This window comes from Salvelinus namaycush, chromosome 27 (genome assembly GCF_016432855.1).
Source record: "Salvelinus namaycush isolate Seneca chromosome 27, SaNama_1.0, whole genome shotgun sequence".
Lineage (NCBI taxonomy): Eukaryota > Metazoa > Chordata > Actinopteri > Salmoniformes > Salmonidae > Salvelinus > Salvelinus namaycush.
This window is the reverse complement of record NC_052333.1, coordinates 16,428,705-16,448,813: the sequence shown is the minus strand read 5'-3', so window position 1 is coordinate 16,448,813 and position 20,109 is coordinate 16,428,705. Positions and strand designations below refer to the sequence as shown.

The 20,109-nt window shown below is 44.4% G+C and overlaps 1 protein-coding gene across 3 annotated transcripts in view; it reads right to left on the bottom strand.

Annotated features, from left to right (window-relative positions):
* Positions 1-20,109, bottom strand: part of sytl1 (synaptotagmin-like 1) — a 29,694-nt gene that overhangs the window by 1,835 nt on the left and 7,750 nt on the right. Inside the window, exons 3-12 of one of the 3 annotated variants that reach the window (XM_038966739.1) lie at positions 9,802-9,826; positions 9,492-9,614; positions 8,734-8,882; positions 8,548-8,659; positions 5,973-6,036; positions 5,856-5,889; positions 5,673-5,728; positions 5,448-5,549; positions 228-394; positions 7-109 (exon numbers count right to left, since the gene is read on the bottom strand). In XM_038966739.1, the coding sequence (XP_038822667.1) occupies positions 7-109; positions 228-394; positions 5,448-5,549; positions 5,673-5,728; positions 5,856-5,889; positions 5,973-6,036; positions 8,548-8,659; positions 8,734-8,882; positions 9,492-9,610 (906 nt within the window). In that variant the 5' untranslated portion in view covers positions 9,611-9,614; positions 9,802-9,826. Of the gene's footprint in view, positions 1-6; positions 110-227; positions 395-5,447; positions 5,550-5,672; positions 5,729-5,855; positions 5,890-5,972; positions 6,037-8,547; positions 8,660-8,733; positions 8,883-9,491; positions 9,615-9,801; positions 9,827-9,938; positions 10,147-20,109 lie in introns of those variants that run through there. The other 2 variants (XM_038966740.1, XM_038966738.1) reach the window with 2 other exon arrangements.

The following is a 20,109-nucleotide window of genomic DNA, read 5'->3' as shown; positions in this document are numbered from 1 at the left end:
TCTCACTTTCAGTGTCTGGTCAAAGACTGGGTTGAGAGTCTTTTTCTTCACTGATGTTTTCTTCTTACTGTGAGATGACTTATCAGGCAGGAGATATGCCTTCACATACCTACAACACACGCACACACACACACACGTCTTAACACAAATCAAGTGCTTCTCAAAGGGATAGTTCACATCAATGATGCCTGTAAGCATCCTCGAAACAGCAACCCTACTTTACTTACGGGTCGGAGTGGTTCTTGCGTGCGGCGGCCAGGTCTTCACAGCGACACACTCTGATCTGCAGCTCCTCCCTCTGAGTGTCATAGTCCAATGAGAATAGGACACGCCCTTTCACCTCCACTGCTCCGAACTCCCCCGAACTGAACAGACTCATCATACTGCCACTCAACTACATACACACACACACACATGTTTTGTATGTATGTACAGTTGAAGTTTGAAGTTTACATATACTTAGGTTGGAGTCTTTAAAACTCGTTTTTCAACCACTCCACAAATGTCTTGTTAACAAACTATAGTTTTGGCAAGTCGGTTAGGACATCTACTTTGTGCATGACGCAAGTAATTTTCCCAACAATTGTTTACAGACAGATTATTTCACTGTATCACAATTCCAGTGGGTCAGAAGTTTACATACACTAAGTTGACTGTGCCTTTAAACAGCTTGGTGTCACGTTCTGACCATAGTTCTTGTGTGTTTTGCTTGTTTTAGTGTTGGTCAGGACGTGAGCAGGGTGGGCATTCTATAATGTGTGTCTAGTTTGTCTGTTTCTATGTTTGGCCTAATATGGTTCCCAATGAGAGGCAGGTGTTTTGTGTTGTCTCTGATTGGGAATCATATTTAGGTGGCTTGTTTTGTGTTGGGGATTGTTTCCTGTCTTTGTGTTTTCTCTGCACCAGATAGGGCTGTATCGGTTTGCCACATTTTGTTATTTTGTATTGTTGTAAGTGTTCACGTTATTCGTAATTAAACATGTTGAGCACTGGCTACGCTGCATGTTGGTCCGATCCCTGCTACACCTTCTCTTCTCTTGAAGAGGAGGAAGGCTGCCGTTACAGAACCACCCACCAAACTCGGACCAAGCAGCGTGGCTACGGGCAGCAGCGAGTTCAGGAATGGACATGGGAGGACGAGCTGGACGGTAAAGGACCCTGGACAGAGCCAGAGGAATATCGCCGCCCCAAAGCGGAGCTGGAGGCAGCGAAAGCGGAGAGGCGGCGTTTTGAGGAGCTAGCTCGGCAGCGTGAGCAGGATCTGGGTTATACCACTTGGGAGGAAATAGACAGGTGGTCGATCGACCCAGGGAGAGTGCCGGAGCCCGCCTGGGATTCCATGGAGCAATGTGCAGAGGGATACCGGTGAATGAGGTTAGCACGACGCGTTAGGAAGCCCGAGAAGAAACCCAAAAAATGTCTTGGGGGGGGGACTAAAGGGGAGTGTAGCTGGGTCAAGTAGGAGACTTGAGCCAACTCCCCCTGCTTACCGTAAGGAGCCAAGGATGGAACCAGAGCCGGTGAGGGCGGCATTGGAGGTGAGCGAAGTAGAGACTGTGAAGGATCTAATGGGGAAATTGGAGGAGAGAGAAATGAGGGATTTGCTGGTTTGGTGCATGAGGCACAACATCTGCCCGATGGAGCGTGTCAGGGATTTGATATCACCTGAGTCAGCTCTCCATACTCGTCCTGAGGTGCGGGCTAGCCGTCTGGTGAAGACTGTGCCAGCCTTACGCACCAGAACTCCTGTGCGCCTCCCTAGCCCTGCACGTCCTGTGCCAGCTCAGCGCACCAGCTCTCCCGTGGCAGCCCCACGTACTAGCTCTCCTGTCATCAGCCCAGTACCACCAGTGCCCACACCACGCACCAGGCTTCCAGTGCGTCTCCAGAGCCCTGTTCCTCCTCCACGCACTCGCCCTGTGGTGCGTGTCTCCAGCCCGGTACCACCAGTTCCGGCACCACGCACCAAGCCTCCTGTGCGTCTCCAGAGCCCTGTACGCACTGTTCCTTCTCCCCGCACTCGCCCTGAGGTGCGTGCCCTCAGCCCGGTACCACCAGTGCCGGTACCACGCACCAGGCTTATAGTGCGCCTCGAGAGTCGAGTGTGCCCTGTTCCTGCTCCCCGCACTAGCCTTGAGGTGCGTGTTTACAAACCGGTACCACCAGTTCCGGCACCACGCACCAGGCCTACTGTGCGCCTCAGCAGGTCAGAGTCGGCCGTCTGCCCAGCGCCGTCTGCGCTGCCCGTCTGCTCAGCGCCGTCTGAGCTGCCCGCCTGCCCAGCGCCGTCTGAGCTGCCCGCCTGCCCAGCGCCGTCTGAGCTGCCCGCCTGCTCAGCGCCGTCTGAGCTGCCCGCCTGCCCAGCGCCGTCTGAGCTGCCCGCCTGCCCAGCGCCGTCTGAGCTGCCCGCCTGCCCAGCGCCGCCAGAGCCGCCCGTCAGTCAGGAGCCGCCAGAGCCGCCCGTCAGTCAGGAGCCGCCAGAGCCGCCCGTCAGTCAGGAGCCGCCAGAGCCGCCCGTCAGTCAGGAGCCGCCAGAGCCGCCCGTCAGTCAGGAGCCGCCAGAGCCGCCCGCCAGTCAGGAGCCGCCAGCCAGTCAGGAGCCGCCAGAGCCGCCAGCCAGTCTGGAGCCACCAGCCAGTCAGGAGCCGCCAGAGCCGCCAGCCAGTCAGGAGCCGCCAGAGCCGCCAGCCAGTCAGGAGCCGCCAGAGCCGCCAGCCAGTCAGGAGCCGCCAGAGCCGCCAGCCAGTCAGGAGCCGCCAGAGCCGCCCGCCAGTCATGAGCCGCCCTCCAGTCCGGAGCCGCCCTCCAGTCCGGAGCCGCCCTCCAGTCCGGAGCCGCCCTCCAGTCCGGAGCCGCCCTCCAGTCCGGAGCCGCCCTCCAGTCCGGAGCCGCCCTCCAGTCCGGAGCCGCCCTCCAGTCCGGAGCCGCCCTCCGGTCCGGAGCCACCTCTCGGTCCGAAGCCACCTCTCGGTCCGAAGCCACCTCTCGGTCCGAAGCCACCTCTCGGTCCGAAGCCACCTCTCGGTCCGAAGCCACCTCTCGGTCCGAAGCCACCTCTCGGTCCGAAGCCACCTCTCGGTCCGAAGCCACCTCTCGGTCCGAAGCCACCTCTCGGTCCGAAGCCACCTCTCGGTCCGAAGCCACCTCTCGGTCCGAAGCCACCTCTCGGTCCGAAGCCACCTCTCGGTCCGAAGCCACCTCTCGGTCCGAAGCCACCTCTCGGTCCGAAGCCACCTCTCGGTCCGAAGCCACCTCTCGGTCCGAAGCCACCTCTCGGTCCGAAGCCACCTCTCGGTCCGAAGCCACCTCTCGGTCCGAAGCCACCTCTCGGTTCGAAGCCACCTCTCGGTTCGAAGCTACCTCTCGGTTCGAAGCTACCTCTCGGTTCGAAGCTACCTCTCGGTCTGAAGCTGTCTCCTCAGTCTGATGGGGCCCTTTGTGAGGGTTCCTAGGCCAAGGTCGGCGGCGAGGGTCGCCACTCAAAGCACGCTAAGGAGGGGGACAAAGACAATGGTGGAGTGGTGTCCTCGTCCAGCGCCGGAGCCGCCACCACGGACAGATGCCCACCCAGACCCTCCCCTAGAGTTTTAGGGGGTGCGTTCGGAGTCCGCACCTCAGGAGGGGGGTACTGTCACGTTCTGACCATAGTTCTTGTGTGTTTTGCTTGTTTTAGTGTTGGTCAGGACGTGAGCTGGGTGGGCATTCTATGTCGTGTGTCTAGTTTGTCTGTTTCTCTGTTTGGCCTAATATGGTTCCCAATCAGAGGCAGGTGTTTTGTGTTGTCTCTGATTGGGAATCATATTTAGGTGGCTTGTTTTGTGTTGGGGATTATGGGTGGTTGTTTCCTGTCTTTGTGTTTTCTCTGCACCAGATAGGGCTGTATCGGTTTGCCACATTTTGTTATTTTGTATTGTTGTAAGTGTTCACGTTATTCGTAATTAAACATGTTGAGCACTGGCTACGCTGCGTGTTGGTCCGATCCCTGCTACACCTTCTCTTCTCTTGAAGAGGAGGAAGGCTGCCGTTACACTTGGAAAATTACAGAAAATGATGTCATGGCTTAGAAGCTTCTGATAGGCTAATTGACATAATTTGAGTCAATTGGAGGTGTACCTGTGGATGTATTTCAAGGCCTACCTTCAAACTCAATGCCTCTTTGCTTGACATCATGGCAAAATCAAAAGAAATCAGCCCAGACCTCAGAAAACAAATTGTAGACCTCCACAAATCTGGTTCATTCTTGGGAGGAATTTACAAATGCCTGAAGGTACCGCATTCATCTATACAAACAGTAGTACGTAAGTATAAACACCATGGGACCACGCACCCGTCATACCGCTCAGGAAGGAGACTTGTTCTGTCTCCTAGAGAATAACGTAATTTCGTGCGAAAAGTGCAAATCAATCCCAGAACAACAGCAAAGGATCTTGTGAAGATGCTGGAGGAAACAGGTACAAAATTATCTATATCCACAGTAAAACGAGTCCTATATATTGACATAACCTGAAAGGCCGCTCAGCAAGTAAGAAGCCACTGCTCCAAAACCGCCATAAAAAAGCCAGACTACAGTTTGCAACTGCACATGGGGACAAAGGTCGTACTTTTTGGAGAAATGTCCTCTGGTCTGATGAAACAAAAATAGAACTGTTTGGCCATAATGACCATCGTTATGTTTGGAGGGAAAAGGGGGAGACTTGCAAGCCGAAGAACATCCCAACCGTGAAGTACAGGAGTGGCATCATCATGTTGTGGGGGTGCTTTGCTGCAGGAGGGACTGGTGCACTTCACAAAATAGATGGCATCATGAGGAGGAAAAATTATATGGATATAATGAAGCAACATCTCAAGACATCGGTCAGGAAGTTAAAGCTTGGTCGCAAATGGGTCTTCCAAATGAACAATGACCCCAAGGATACTTCCAAAGTTGTGGCAAAATGGCTTAAGGACAACAAAGTCAAGGTATTGGAGTGGCCATCACAAAGCCCTGACCTCAATCCCATAGAAAATTTGTGGGCAGAACTGAAAAAGCGTTTGCGAGCAAGGAGGCCTACAAACCTGACTCAGTTACACCAGCTCTGTCAGGAGGAATGGGCCAAAATTCACCCAACTTATTGTGGGAAGCTTGTGGAAGGCTACCCGAAACGTTTGACCCAAGTTAAACAATTTAAAGGCAATGCTACCAAATACTAATTGAGTGTATGTGAACTTCTGACCCACTGGGAATGTGATGAAAGAAATAAAAGCTTAAATAAATCATTCTCTCTACTATTATTCTGACATTTCACATTCTTAAAACAAAGTGGTGATCCTAAACTGACCTAAGACAGGGAATCTTTACAAGGATTAAATGTCAGGAATTGTGAAAAACTGAGTTTAAATGCATTTGGCTAAAGTGTATGTAAACTTCCGACTTCAACTGTAGGTATGTATGTGTGTATGTGGCTCACTGTGTAGTTAGACTGTAGACTGCTGACTGAGCTCCCAGGCCTTAGAGGTGTCGGATCAGCATCTGTCACACCACTGGACACCGAGTTTGTGTCCTCTGAGTCCTACACACACAGATGGGAATACACACCCACACACACACAGTCAGCATGTTTCTAGAACAGAAAGAGGCAATAGTAGAATAAAACGTTATCCCCAAACAAGGATTGAGTGTCTGTAGACTGTACCTGCAGTGTTCCCTCCCCTGTCTCCTCTCTGTGTACATTCCTCCTGCTGTAATACTCTGGAAGGCGCAGACACAAACACATTAAATCAGACAGTATGGGAGAGGGAAAGTGCAGTAGAGGAGGGCGAGAGAAATGAACGGGGGGGGGGGGGGGGTGAAGAGAGAGACAGGGAGGAATGTGTACCTGAAGATGAGATGCTGTTGCTGTCCTGGAGACTCTGGAAGAGAGGAGAGAGATTACCTCTCCACAACTAGACAGACAATCCTCCTCCTCCTACACACACACACACACACGACTAACCTGTGTGTTTGGGCTCCTGGTTCTGGGTATGGGTGTAGGTGTGAGATGATTTTGACTCCTGTAACTGAAATTTTAAAACTAAAACGACATACATTAAAACCACATACAAGTACTCCTTCAACCATACATGCACTTCTTTAAGCATTATCTTTACATATCTGATATTTTTGTTTGAAAGTCCACACTCAGTTCTACATGTGAATCATATCAGATTTGCACATTCACACTGATGTAGCCTCTCAAATAGCACACAGATGCAATGCTCCTGCTTCTTGAAAATGTTGGATGGTTGACAAATACAGTACTAGTTTGACTTTTAAGCCATTTAAAAAAAAAATAAGAGGGTGACGGGAATGTGGTATGACTCAGAACTCAAAAGATCAGATTCTACGTGCTGTTTGCTGTTTACACATTGGGGAAAAGATCAGATACTGTATGTATCACATATTTCAATACATCAGAATTGGGGTGGATGTGTAAAAACACAAACACACAGTTGAAGTCGGAAGTTTACATACACCTGAGCCAAATACATTTAAACTCCGTTTTTCACAAATCCTGACATTTAATCCTTGTACAAAATCCCTGTCTTAGGTCAGTTAGGATCACCACTTTATTTTAAGAATGTGAAATGTCAGAATAATAGTAGAGAGAATGATTTATTTAAGCTTTTATTTCTTTCATCACATTCCCAGTGGGTCAGAAGTTTACATACACTCAATTAGTATTTGGTAGCATTGCCTTTAAATTGTTTAACTTGGGTCAAACATTTCGGGTAGCCTTCCACAAGCTTCCCACAATAAGTTGGGTGAATTTTGGCCCATTCCTCCTGACAGAGCTGGTGTAACTGAGTCAGGTTTGTAGGCCTCCTTGCTCGCAAACGCTTTTTCAGTTCTGCCCACAAATTGTCTATGGGATTGAGGTCAGGGCATTGCGATGGCCACTCCAATACCTTGACTTTGTTGCCCTTAAGCCATTTTGCCACAACTTTGGAAGTATGCTTGGGGTCATTGTCCATTTGAAAGAACCATTTGCGACCAAGTTTTAACTTCCTGACTGATGTCTTGAGATGTTGCTTCATTATATCCATATAAATTTTCCTCCTCATGATGCCATCTATTTTGTGAAGTGCACCAGTCCCTCCTGCAGCAAAGCACCCCCACAACATGATGCTGCCACTCCCGTACTTCACGGTTGGGATGTTCTTCGGCTTGCAAGTCTCCCCCTTTTTCCTCCAAACATAACGATGGTTATTATGGCCAAACAGTTCTATTTTTATTTCATCAGACCAGAGGACATTTCTCCAAAAAGTATGATCTTTGTCCCCATGTGCAGTTGCAAACCGTAGTCTGGCTTTTTTATGGCGGTTTTGGAGCAGTGGCTTCTTACTTGCTGAGCGGCCTTTCAGGTTATGTCAATATATAGGACTCGTTTTACTGTGGATATAGATAATGTTGTACCTGTTTCCTCCAGCATCTTCACAATATCCTTTGCTGTTGTTCTGGGATTGATTTGCACTTTTCGCACGAAATTACGTTATTCTCTAGGAGACAGAACAAGTCTCCTTCCTAAGCGGTATGACGGGTGCGTGGTCCCATGGTGTTTATACTTGCGTACTATTGTTTGTACAGATGAACGTGGTACCTTCAGACGTTTGGAAATTGCTCCCAAGGATGAACCAGACTTGTGGAGGTCTACAATGTTTATGAGGCCTTGGCTGATTTCCTTTTGATTTTCCCATGATGTCAAGCAAAGAGGCACTGAGTTTGAAGGTAGACCTTGAAATACATCCACAGGTACACCTCCAATTGACTCAAATTATGTAAATTAGCATATCAGAAGCTTCTAAAGCCATGACATAATTTTCTGGAACTTTCCAAGCTGTTTGAAGGCACAGTCAACTTAGTGTAGCGGCAGCCTTCCTCCTCTTCGTCTGAAGAGGAGGTGTAGCAGGGATCGAACCAAGACGCAGCGTAGCTCATGTTCAACATGTTTTTAATAAACAAGACGAAACTGTGAACACTTACAAATAACAAACGTGGCAAACCGAAACAGCCCTATCTGGTGCAGAGAAAACACAGAGACAGAAAACAACCACCCACAAAATCCCAACACAAAACAAGCCACCTAAATATGATTCCCAATCAGAGACAACACAAAACATCTGCCTCTGATTGAGAACCATATTAGGCCAAACATAGAAACAGACAAACTAGACACACAACATAGAATGCCCACCCAGCTCACGTCCTGACCAACACTAAAACAAGCAAAACACACAAGAACTATGGTCAGAACGTGACACTTAGTGTATGTAAATTTCTGATCCACTGGAATTGTGATACAATGAATTATAAGTGAAATAATCTGCCTGTAAACAATTGTTGGAAAAATTACTTGTGTCATGCACAAAGTAGATGTCCTAACCGACTTGCTATAGTTTGTTAAAAAGAAATTTGTGAAGTGGTTGAAAAAACGAGTTTTAATGACTCCAACCTAAGTGTATGTAAACTTCAAACTTCAACTGTACATATAACAGCACAATCCAACCCCTCTTTATTATAAATGCCTTTACCTTCTCTTGTCATCCTCGTCTTTCTTGTCATTTATCTGAGAAGTTGGGTCTTTGTTGTTAGTGGGAGGAGCATCTTCTGTCTGCCCGTTAAACACCCCACTCAGAGGCAAATCTGTCAATCAATAAATTAATCAATACCAGATGTCCTGCTTCTTGGTTATTATTGGTGTGTGTGTGTAGTCTGACCTGTTCTTGGCTTCCTGCGTCGTATGGAGGCCTGTACGATGTCAACGCCGTTCTTCGTGTCTCGGTGGCGTTTGCTTCTCTCCTCATTAAACCACACCCCTGACAGTGACCTCAAACGCACTGGGTCTGCCTCTTTCTGCTGCAGGGCCCTGAAGGTTAAACATCATGTTCCCTATATTTAAGCAATAAGGCCCAAGGGTGTGTGGTATATGGCCAATATACCACGGCTAAGGGCTGTTCTCAGTCAAGACGCAACGCGGAGTGCCTGGATAAATCCCTTAGCCGTGGTTATTGCTATTATAAACCGGTTACCAACATAATTAGAGCAGTAAAAATAATTGTTTTGTCATACCTGTGGTATATGGTCTGAAACACCACAGCTGTCAGCCAAACAGCATTCAGGCTCGAACCACCCAGTTTATTATAATATCATTTATATTACCACTTATTAATGAAGGTTACTTGCAATGACAGTCAGATGTGGTTGTTTTCACAACCAAACTTAGTTGAATGCACTGACTGAGTCATCTTAGAAAAATGGGTCTGATAAATGACTAAAATGTCAAATAAAACAATGTTTAGTTATATGAATCAAGTGCTGGGCAAAAAAAAGCTTGCACCCACACTGGCCCTCTGTGGATAACATTAACAGCCCCTGGGTTTGACAGACCTCTATATTTGGAAAAACGTCACTCAATCAAACAGTCAACTTGATGCCCATAAGGGACCTAAAGGGTTAAATAATAATCACCTCTTACCTTAAACGACCTTCATCACGGGAACGCAGCTCAGAGTCCCTTAGCAACACTTCCAAGATGGAAGACTGCTCTGCCTCTGACAGGTGACTCAGGTCCAACAACTCCTCTTCTCCCTCCATCACCCTGAGAGAGAGAGAACGAGAGAGATAACCTTGTAAAGTACAGTACTACTAGTATGACAGAATGCCTGACACAGGGATCGGTTTACTACGTTTATCAGTTGGCACTTCCTCCTAAAGTGAGGCTATTGTAGAATCTCTATCGTGTGTTTGTACTGTATGGTATAACAGCATGTAAACGGTGGTCTCACCTGGGCGATTAGTGCATGCGCTCAGGGGTGGGTATAATTTGTGGAACGTTCCAACAGGAATCCGTTCCAAAAACTCCGTAAATATCAAGGTTGCCAACAAACAACGCATACAGTCGTATAACAGTAGAATGACATACCGGGTTGGGAGTGAGCTCTGTAATTACGTTTTTAACTCGGAAAAAATGTCTCTCTTCGTTCTGGTAGCCTCCGCCATTTCTCGTTCGTTGGTTTAGTTATTATTTCCGGTGTTCCTGCATTCCCCGGTGAACTCTGTTGCGCCTCAATTGGGGAATCGCTGTGGTTGAAATGTAACTAATGACCGCAAGCCCCAGTATTTTATTAGCTAGGTGGCTTGTACACAATTGTTACCGATGATACTGTATATACCTACTCGTAGTACAGAAATATGCATTGTATTTTGCCAAGTTCTTTCGGTGTTAATCCTGTTTCCCAGACATAGCAGGTAAACTGTGTCTGTGTTGTGTTGTTGAGTTCATCTTGCCTAGTTAAATAAAGATTAAATTAATTAGAACATTTCAAATATATACTTTGACCTATTTCAGGTAACCCCAAGATGCTTGATTCACTACAGCTGCTTTTGAAGAACTTTCCAGTCGTTTTTGCTTTACATTGCGACTTTTGAACGTCTGTTTATTGGACATATATATTAGTGTCTAATAAAAAAGAGCAACGTATGTAAAGCATCCTATCTGTTTTAAGGTTATAGTGTGTGTGTATATGTGTGTGTAGTGTAGGTCCTCTTGATGTCCACTAGGTGTCAGCACGGCTTCAATAATGTCACACCAGGTTCACAACATGTTTTTATGTGTAACAAATCTAATTGTCACATGCGCCGAATACTACATATGTAGACCTTATAGTGAAATGCTGACTTACAAGCCCTTAACACATATTTTTCTAAAAAGGAAATTGTTGGTTAATTAAGAAATAAAAGTTACAAATAAATAAAGAGCAGCAGTAAAATAAAAATAGCGAGGCTATATACATGGGGTACCGGTACAGAGTCAATGTGTCGGGGCCCCGGTTAGTCGAGGTAATTGAGGTGTTCCTTTCAAGTCCAGTGGTGTAAATTACTTAACAAAAATGTATTTAAAGTACTCCACTACATTCCGTTTATATCTGTGTTTTTTTGTATCTGTACTTTTACTCTTTCTGTTTCTTTACAACTTTTGATTTTACTTCACTACATTTCTAAAGAAAATATTTATTTTTTTACTCCGTACAGTTTCCCTGGCACCCAAAAGTACTTGTTTCATTTCGAATGCTAAGCCGGACAGGAAAATGGTCCAAATCACACACTTATCAAGAGAACATCCCTGGTCATTCCTACTGCATCTGATCTAGCGGACTTACTAAACACATGATTTGTTTGTAAATTATGTCTGAATGTTGGAATGTTCCCATGGCTATTACTTAAATAAACAAACAAGAAAGTTGTGCTGTCTGGTTTTTAATAATATGGAAGGTCAAATAATTTATACTTTTATCACTGATACTTTACCACAACTCTATTAAAGGACATTCTACACAAGGTGTCACTTCATTTCTTGCTATTTGATGGGAACTACCCTCTACCCCCCTACACACCTCAAGTTAGCTCTTTCATGGCCACAAAAGGCAACATCAAAAATGGCTGTCTAAAAATTGCTCTCCCTGGATTTGACCTCTCAAGCTCTGGTTTGGGGAGCAAACACCATAACCACTACTCTACCAGACAGACAGAGAACACATGTTAAGGGCTACTTCAAAATGTACACATCAAAGACAACATTTCAGAGGTTGGAGAATGGCGTGGGGGCTTGTACTTCTTGGGTCCACCAACCGTTCCTCAATCTTCTTCTGATGACTACAAGCATAGATTATGAATCTTCAAAACCTACACTATAGGATGGATGTGTTTAGGAATGGGGGACGAAATTCGAAAGGGACGTGTTTCCAATTACCAGCAAATAAACCCTAGAAATGTTATTCCAAAATCTTAATATTGGAACTTTGTCCATAAATTTGCATACTACTGTCTATAAGCTATCATAACATGTGGGTTTTGTCTTGGGGACAAGGTATCGGAACGCCTTTGAATGGTCTACAAAGCATGCCCCCAGGTAAAAGTTGGCTTTTGCAGACAAGGATTATATTGTTACTCCACGACATAATATGTTATCACAACTCTATTAAAGGACATTCTACACAAGGTGTCACTTCATTTCTTGCTATTTGATGGGAACTACCCTCTACCCCCCTACACACCTCAAGTTAGCTCTTTCATGCCCACAAAAGGCAACATCAAAAATGGCTGTCTAAAAATTGCTCTCCCTGGATTTGACCTCTCAAGCTCTGGTTTGGGGAGCAAACACCATAACCACTACTCTACCAGACAGACAGAGAATACATGTTAAGGGCTACTTCAAAATGTACACATCAAAGACAACATTTCAGAGGTTGGAGAATGGCGTGGGGGCTTGTACTTCTTGGGTCCACCAACCGTTCCTCAATCTTCTTCTGATGACTACAAGCATAGATTATGAATCTTCAAAACCTACACTATAGGATGGATGTGTTTAGGAATGGGGGACGAAATTCGAAAGGGACGTGTTTCCAATTACCAGCAAATAAACCCTAGAAATGTTATTCCAAAATCTTAATATTGGAACTTTGTCCATAAATTTGCATACTACTGTCTATAAGCTATCATAACATGTGGGTTTTGTCTTGGGGACAAGGTATCGGAACGCCTTTGAATGGTCTACAAAGCATGCCCCCAGGTAAAAGTTGGCTTTTGCAGACAAGGATTATATTGTTACTCCACGACATAATATGTTATCACAACTCTATTAAAGGACATTCTACACAAGGTGTCACTTCATTTCTTGCTATTTGATGGGAACTACCCTCTACCCCCCTACACACCTCAAGTTAGCTCTTTCATGCCCACAAAAGGCAACATCAAAAATGGCTGTCTAAAAATTGCTCTCCCTGGATTTGACCTCTCAAGCTCTGGTTTGGGGAGCAAACACCATAACCACTACTCTACCAGACAGACAGAGAATACATGTTAAGGGCTACTTCAAAATGTACACATCAAAGACAACATTTCAGAGGTTGGAGAATGGCGTGGGGGCTTGTACTTCTTGGGTCCACCAACCGTTCCTCAATCTTCTTCTGATGACTACAAGCATAGATTATGAATCTTCAAAACCTACACTATAGGATGGATGTGTTTAGGAATGGGGGACGAAATTCGAAAGGGACGTGTTTCCAATTACCAGCAAATAAACCCTAGAAATGTTATTCCAAAATCTTAATATTGGAACTTTGTCCATAAATTTGCATACTACTGTCTATAAGCTATCATAACATGTGGGTTTTGTCTTGGGGACAAGGTATCGGAACGCCTTTGAATGGTCTACAAAGCATGCCCCCAGGTAAAAGTTGGCTTTTGCAGACAAGGATTATATTGTTACTCCACGACATAATATGTTATCACAACTCTATTAAAGGACATTCTACACAAGGTGTCACTTCATTTCTTGCTATTTGATGGGAACTACCCTCTACCCCCCTACACACCTCAAGTTAGCTCTTTCATGCCCACAAAAGGCAACATCAAAAATGGCTGTCTAAAAATTGCTCTCCCTGGATTTGACCTCTCAAGCTCTGGTTTGGGGAGCAAACACCATAACCACTACTCTACCAGACAGACAGAGAATACATGTTAAGGGCTACTTCAAAATGTACACATCAAAGACAACATTTCAGAGGTTGGAGAATGGCGTGGGGGCTTGTACTTCTTGGGTCCACCAACCGTTCCTCAATCTTCTTCTGATGACTACAAGCATAGATTATGAATCTTCAAAACCTACACTATAGGATGGATGTGTTTAGGAATGGGGGACGAAATTCGAAAGGGACGTGTTTCCAATTACCAGCAAATAAACCCTAGAAATGTTATTCCAAAATCTTAATATTGGAACTTTGTCCATAAATTTGCATACTACTGTCTATAAGCTATCATAACATGTGGGTTTTGTCTTGGGGACAAGGTATCGGAACGCCTTTGAATGGTCTACAAAGCATGCCCCCAGGTAAAAGTTGGCTTTTGCAGACAAGGATTATATTGTTACTCCACGACATAATATGTTATCACAACTCTATTAAAGGACATTCTACACAAGGTGTCACTTCATTTCTTGCTATTTGATGGGAACTACCCTCTACCCCCCTACACACCTCAAGTTAGCTCTTTCATGCCCACAAAAGGCAACATCAAAAATGGCTGTCTAAAAATTGCTCTCCCTGGATTTGACCTCTCAAGCTCTGGTTTGGGGAGCAAACACCATAACCACTACTCTACCAGACAGACAGAGAATACATGTTAAGGGCTACTTCAAAATGTACACATCAAAGACAACATTTCAGAGGTTGGAGAATGGCGTGGGGGCTTGTACTTCTTGGGTCCACCAACCGTTCCTCAATCTTCTTCTGATGACTACAAGCATAGATTATGAATCTTCAAAACCTACACTATAGGATGGATGTGTTTAGGAATGGGGGACGAAATTCGAAAGGGACGTGTTTCCAATTACCAGCAAATAAACCCTAGAAATGTTATTCCAAAATCTTAATATTGGAACTTTGTCCATAAATTTGCATACTACTGTCTATAAGCTATCATAACATGTGGGTTTTGTCTTGGGGACAAGGTATCGGAACGCCTTTGAATGGTCTACAAAGCATGCCCCCAGGTAAAAGTTGGCTTTTGCAGACAAGGATTATATTGTTACTCCACGACATAATATGTTATCACAACTCTATTAAAGGACATTCTACACAAGGTGTCACTTCATTTCTTGCTATTTGATGGGAACTACCCTCTACCCCCCTACACACCTCAAGTTAGCTCTTTCATGCCCACAAAAGGCAACATCAAAAATGGCTGTCTAAAAATTGCTCTCCCTGGATTTGACCTCTCAAGCTCTGGTTTGGGGAGCAAACACCATAACCACTACTCTACCAGACAGACAGAGAATACATGTTAAGGGCTACTTCAAAATGTACACATCAAAGACAACATTTCAGAGGTTGGAGAATGGCGTGGGGGCTTGTACTTCTTGGGTCCACCAACCGTTCCTCAATCTTCTTCTGATGACTACAAGCATAGATTATGAATCTTCAAAACCTACACTATAGGATGGATGTGTTTAGGAATGGGGGACGAAATTCGAAAGGGACGTGTTTCCAATTACCAGCAAATAAACCCTAGAAATGTTATTCCAAAATCTTAATATTGGAACTTTGTCCATAAATTTGCATACTACTGTCTATAAGCTATCATAACATGTGGGTTTTGTCTTGGGGACAAGGTATCGGAACGCCTTTGAATGGTCTACAAAGCATGCCCCCAGGTAAAAGTTGGCTTTTGGTGACAAGCCGATTTTCTTCAGCCTCCTGAGGTTGAAGAGGCGCTGCTGCGCCTTCTTCACCACACTGTCTGTGTGGGTGGACCAATTCAGTTTGTCCGTGATGTGTACGCCGAGGAACTTAAAACTTACTACCCTCTCCACTACTGTCCCGTCGATGTGGATAGGGGGGTGCTCCCTCTGCTGTTTCCTGAAGTCCACGATCATCTCCTTTGTTTTGTTCACGTTGAGTGTGAGGTTATTTTCCTGACACCACACTCCGAGGGCCCTCACCTCCTCCCTGTAGGCTCGTCGTTGTTGGTAATCAAGCCTACCACTGTAGTGTCGTCTGCAAACTTGATGATTGAGTTGGAGGCGTGCATGGCCACGCAGTCATGGGTGAACAGGGAGTACAGGAGAGGGCTCAGAACGCACCCTTGCGGGGCCCCAGTGTTGAGGATCAGCGGAGTGGAGATGTTGTTACCTACCCTCACCACCTGGGTGCGGCCCATCAGGAAGTCCAGTACCCAGTTGCACAGGGCGGGGTCGAGTCTACAAAGGGAAGCTGACCAGTGGAGGCCCGGAGAAGAACCAGGGGATGCGGCTTGTGCTTGATGTGACAGATGGACTGAGGGGGCACAATGTCACGTGTTACAATTTCTTTACCTCTTATGAACTCAGCCAGCAGCTCCTGAAGAGGAAGATTACCATGGTTGGCACAGTTAGAAAGAACAAGCCTTAGCTCCCCCCTGCACTCCTCGCAACAAGGGGGGAGAGGCCTTCTCATCAAAGTTTGCCTTCACCCTTACCACCACTGTCACGACTTCTGCCGAAGTCGGTGCCTCTCCTTGTTCGGGTGGTGTTCAGCGGTCGACGTCACCGTTCTTATAGCCATCGCCGATCCATTTTTCATGTTCCATTTGTTTTGTCTTGTTTTACACACACCTGGTTTTTATTCCCAAATTACATGTTGTATTTAAAACCCTCTGTATCCCCCATGTCCTTGTCGGTAATTGTTTATTGTAAGTGCTTGTGCACTTGTGTTCTGGTGCACCACGGGTTATATTACCCATATGTCTTTGTTAATTTTAATGCCGTTACGTTTTTTTATTAAACTGCTCTGGCTATTACCGAGTTCTGCTCTCCTGCGTCTGACTTCCCTGCTACCAGATACTTCCCTGCTACCAGATACGCACTGCCAAAGAGGAACAAGAATGTGGTCCTCCTGAGGAGACTGCACAAAACGGCTGAGATCAGTGATCATGAGGACAGGAAGCCAGCCATCATCCTGGACTACAACCACAACAAAGGAGGCGTGGACAACCTGGACAAGGTGATTGGAACTTACAGCTGCGGGAGGATGACTGCCCGCTGGCCCCTGGTCATCCTCCATAATGTCATTGATGTTTCCTCATACAATGCCTTCGGGATATTGAACAAGATCAACCATACCTGGATACCTGATAAAATAAACAACATGAAGGTGTTCTTGGAGCAGCTGGGAAAGGCACTTATAACCCCACACATTCAAAGAAGGGAGCGCCTCCACCTCACAGCAGCCTCTGCAGTGCTTGAAAAAGCTGTTTAGGGGGCTGAATCTTGTCCTGATCCACCTGAGGCTGCAGATGGGGCAGGCAAGAGGAGGAGATGCCAATTCTGCCCCCCAAAGAACAGCTGTAAAACAAATGCTATGTGCTGCACATGTGAGAAATACATCTGCAAAGTCCACGCACACACACTTGCATACTGTCCTACATGTGCTAATTAGAGTTGATTGATTTATGGTCATCACATTTTTGTTTTGTATCTATTATCTTATTTTATTCTTATTTATTCTTGTTGTTTATACACCTTGCAGGTGAGGACAATGGTAAAAAAAAAATGGGAGAAGACTAGAGAAGACTTCCTCATTGTACTTGTATATCAGAATATATCACAATTTTTTCAAAAAAGCTCAAGACTGTTATTGTTCCCTTCAATAAAATTATTTCAAAACTACTTTCTGCACATTTCTGCTACTGTCTTAGGCTACACAAGTGCTCTCTCTTGAAAAAAAAATGGTTTATACCTTTGCAATACCTTAATAATAATAATAATAATAAACCTCTACTTTAGTAAAGAAAACAATAATGACAGGTGTGTTGTAATAAAAACAAGTGGTGTCCACTGACTAAATACAGTTTTTCTGGAAACCCCAGATATTCACAAAGTTTGTGATGAATGACAGGTTGTTTATTCATTCAAAATAGATTTGGACTTTATTGCTTTATTTGAGTGGTTCAGTGAATGCGGGTAATTTTTGACCCTTGGAACAAGGGGAGTAAACAGAATGTTAAGAATACACAATGGTTAAGTCAAGTATTTACAAGGTGTCTAGTCATTTCTTGTCATTAATGTCTAATTGACCACACATTAGTGCAAGAAGAAGTGCAGTCAATGCTACACAGGTGTGTGTAGTCTAGGTGCTCGTTATAAGTGCTTGAAATCATAGATTGACTCCTTTGCTGTGTTCTAGAGCATAAAGACTGTGATCGATCAAGGGTGAACTGTGAGTGAATTACTGAGCTACAAATAATATTAAGTAGTTATTTATAAATCAAGGTTAATCTAATCAGTCTCCATTTGCCTTAAAAATCATCTGCAATCTGGAACGTGACTCCAACAATTCATTGACACCGTTGTGACTGGTAAGATTTATTTGTTATAGCATTACATTTTACACATGACATGCCAAAAATCCTGTAAATATAATTTTAACATACACATGCCATCTAATTGAAGTGAAAGGATGTGACCTTCCAATCTAAAATGTAAGACTTTTCTTCACATTTCAAAAGTAGTGTAATGAAAACCTTTCACCAAATTATATTTCAGTGTCATTTCCCTTAATTTTTGCAGTCAGTCATCCATGCTATATGAAATGATAGGGTGATGAACACCATATGGGTGGAGGTCATCTGGATTTTAGAATGATCAATGGGTCAACGGTCCAATTTCTTATCTTTAGGCCCAGAATGTAACACATGCAGGTGAAATACCCTTTAATTTACCAGAATGACTGAATGCTTTATCAGACAAACATGCATGAATTACCCTAATAATCTTTTGCCTGTACAGTTATGGAAATGTACATTTTGGTGGTCTGCAGCACCACTAAGGACAATTCTCCTTTGATGTAGGATACCCTATCAGAAAACATTTAGTAATTTTTAGCTTTTATACAAAAAACAAACCTTTCTTTTCTCCTTTTTGTTGAAAGTGGCCCATTAGCTAACCACAACTTTCCTGTCCAAAGACATTCATGAACTACTAAAACTATATCTGACAATTTGTGGTAAATAAATATACTAATAATGCATCCAGTGTCTGGTTATTGATGATACTTCCCATTCTGGCCAATTGTGACCTTTGACCCCTTGCATATGGCCTTAAATTTCCACATTCTAGATGACATCCCGCCAAACTTTGGTATTTCACTGTTTGATCTAGCATGTGACTGTTTTTTCTCCGGCACTTGTCCAATGTTGGCAGGCCTATTATGCAGTTAGATGGAATGGTTGTACACGATGTAGACATAACATGTGAATTGGGATGAGGGGAAATGCCAATCAATGACAACTGAAATAGCATATATTATCTGAATATCACTAGTTGTTCATGTAGACATACGTTGAATATGTTTAATATGTGGGTGAAGCATTTCGTTTGTAGTCTTTATTCATTTGTCGTTTTGAGTGGCCTGTAAATATTTGTACATATTTTGGTAGGATGTCTGTGTAACAAATAACTAATGATCATGATTTCAATTCAGTTTAATGACATCAAACACTCACTTCTCCTGAAGGGCGCACATAATATCATTTGCCATATGTGTAAAAGCATTTAGATTTGCACATGCATGGCCTAAAATGACTTTGAACCATATTTCCTCTACATGCTGAGAATTTAATGGGTGCACTTTGGGAGAACTGAGATATTTGGTACTAATTACTGCCCAACTCCTTCCTCCCTCAATAAAGCTATCACTGCTTAGACAGGATTGGGCAGGTCAAACCAAGTGCTGCACTACATGGGTTTAACCCTTGTAGTTATTTATAATCAGTGATTACTTTTAGGAAGGAAGAAAGGAGGGATATATGTAAAGATTGAGCAAGCCACTATTGTCAGCTCAACATCCCAATCGTCTTATTTGCATATAATATACTTTTCACCTCTGACCTGTATACTGTCTGTACCATTCCACAGATATCTCGTACAGTGGAAACACTTGAGCCTCTGCGTCATCCGCGTCAGCAATAACTCATCACTCCAACTCCAGGTAAATTCATTAGCATGAAGTTTGATACCCATATAACCCCACTCATCCCCAGGGGTCAAGTGTCAACATTCAATCTAACCTGGGGCCTTACGTATCAACTGTGTCAGAGTAGAAGTGTTCCTCTCGGATCAGTTTTGCAGTTTACAACAAGAATAAGATGAGACACGTCCTAGATCAACACTGACTCTGAGATGATTTGTGGATGAAGTCCCAGGTCCCCCTCTGTTTATGTTCTGATGTTCATTTGGATCTTAACATGCCTTTTGGGGGCCCTAACTGAGATTTTGTTGGGGTGCGCCCCCACCTCACTGGCAAAACATTTTAGGCCCCTCCCTGACTGTGGAGAGAAATAAACATTTATAAAACATTTCATGCAATTACACTCATTTTGCCATGGAGCAGTATTGCAGGGAATTTCCTTAAATTTTACACATTTACCAAGACTTAGTTTTGTTAACCATATCCTGAGTGAGAGTGACTTAACAAAATCCGTATTGGGGCATTATTACTAGAAGTTTAACTGGCTAGACTAACTTACCTATCTAAATGTTTGTAGCTGACATGTGACTCAGT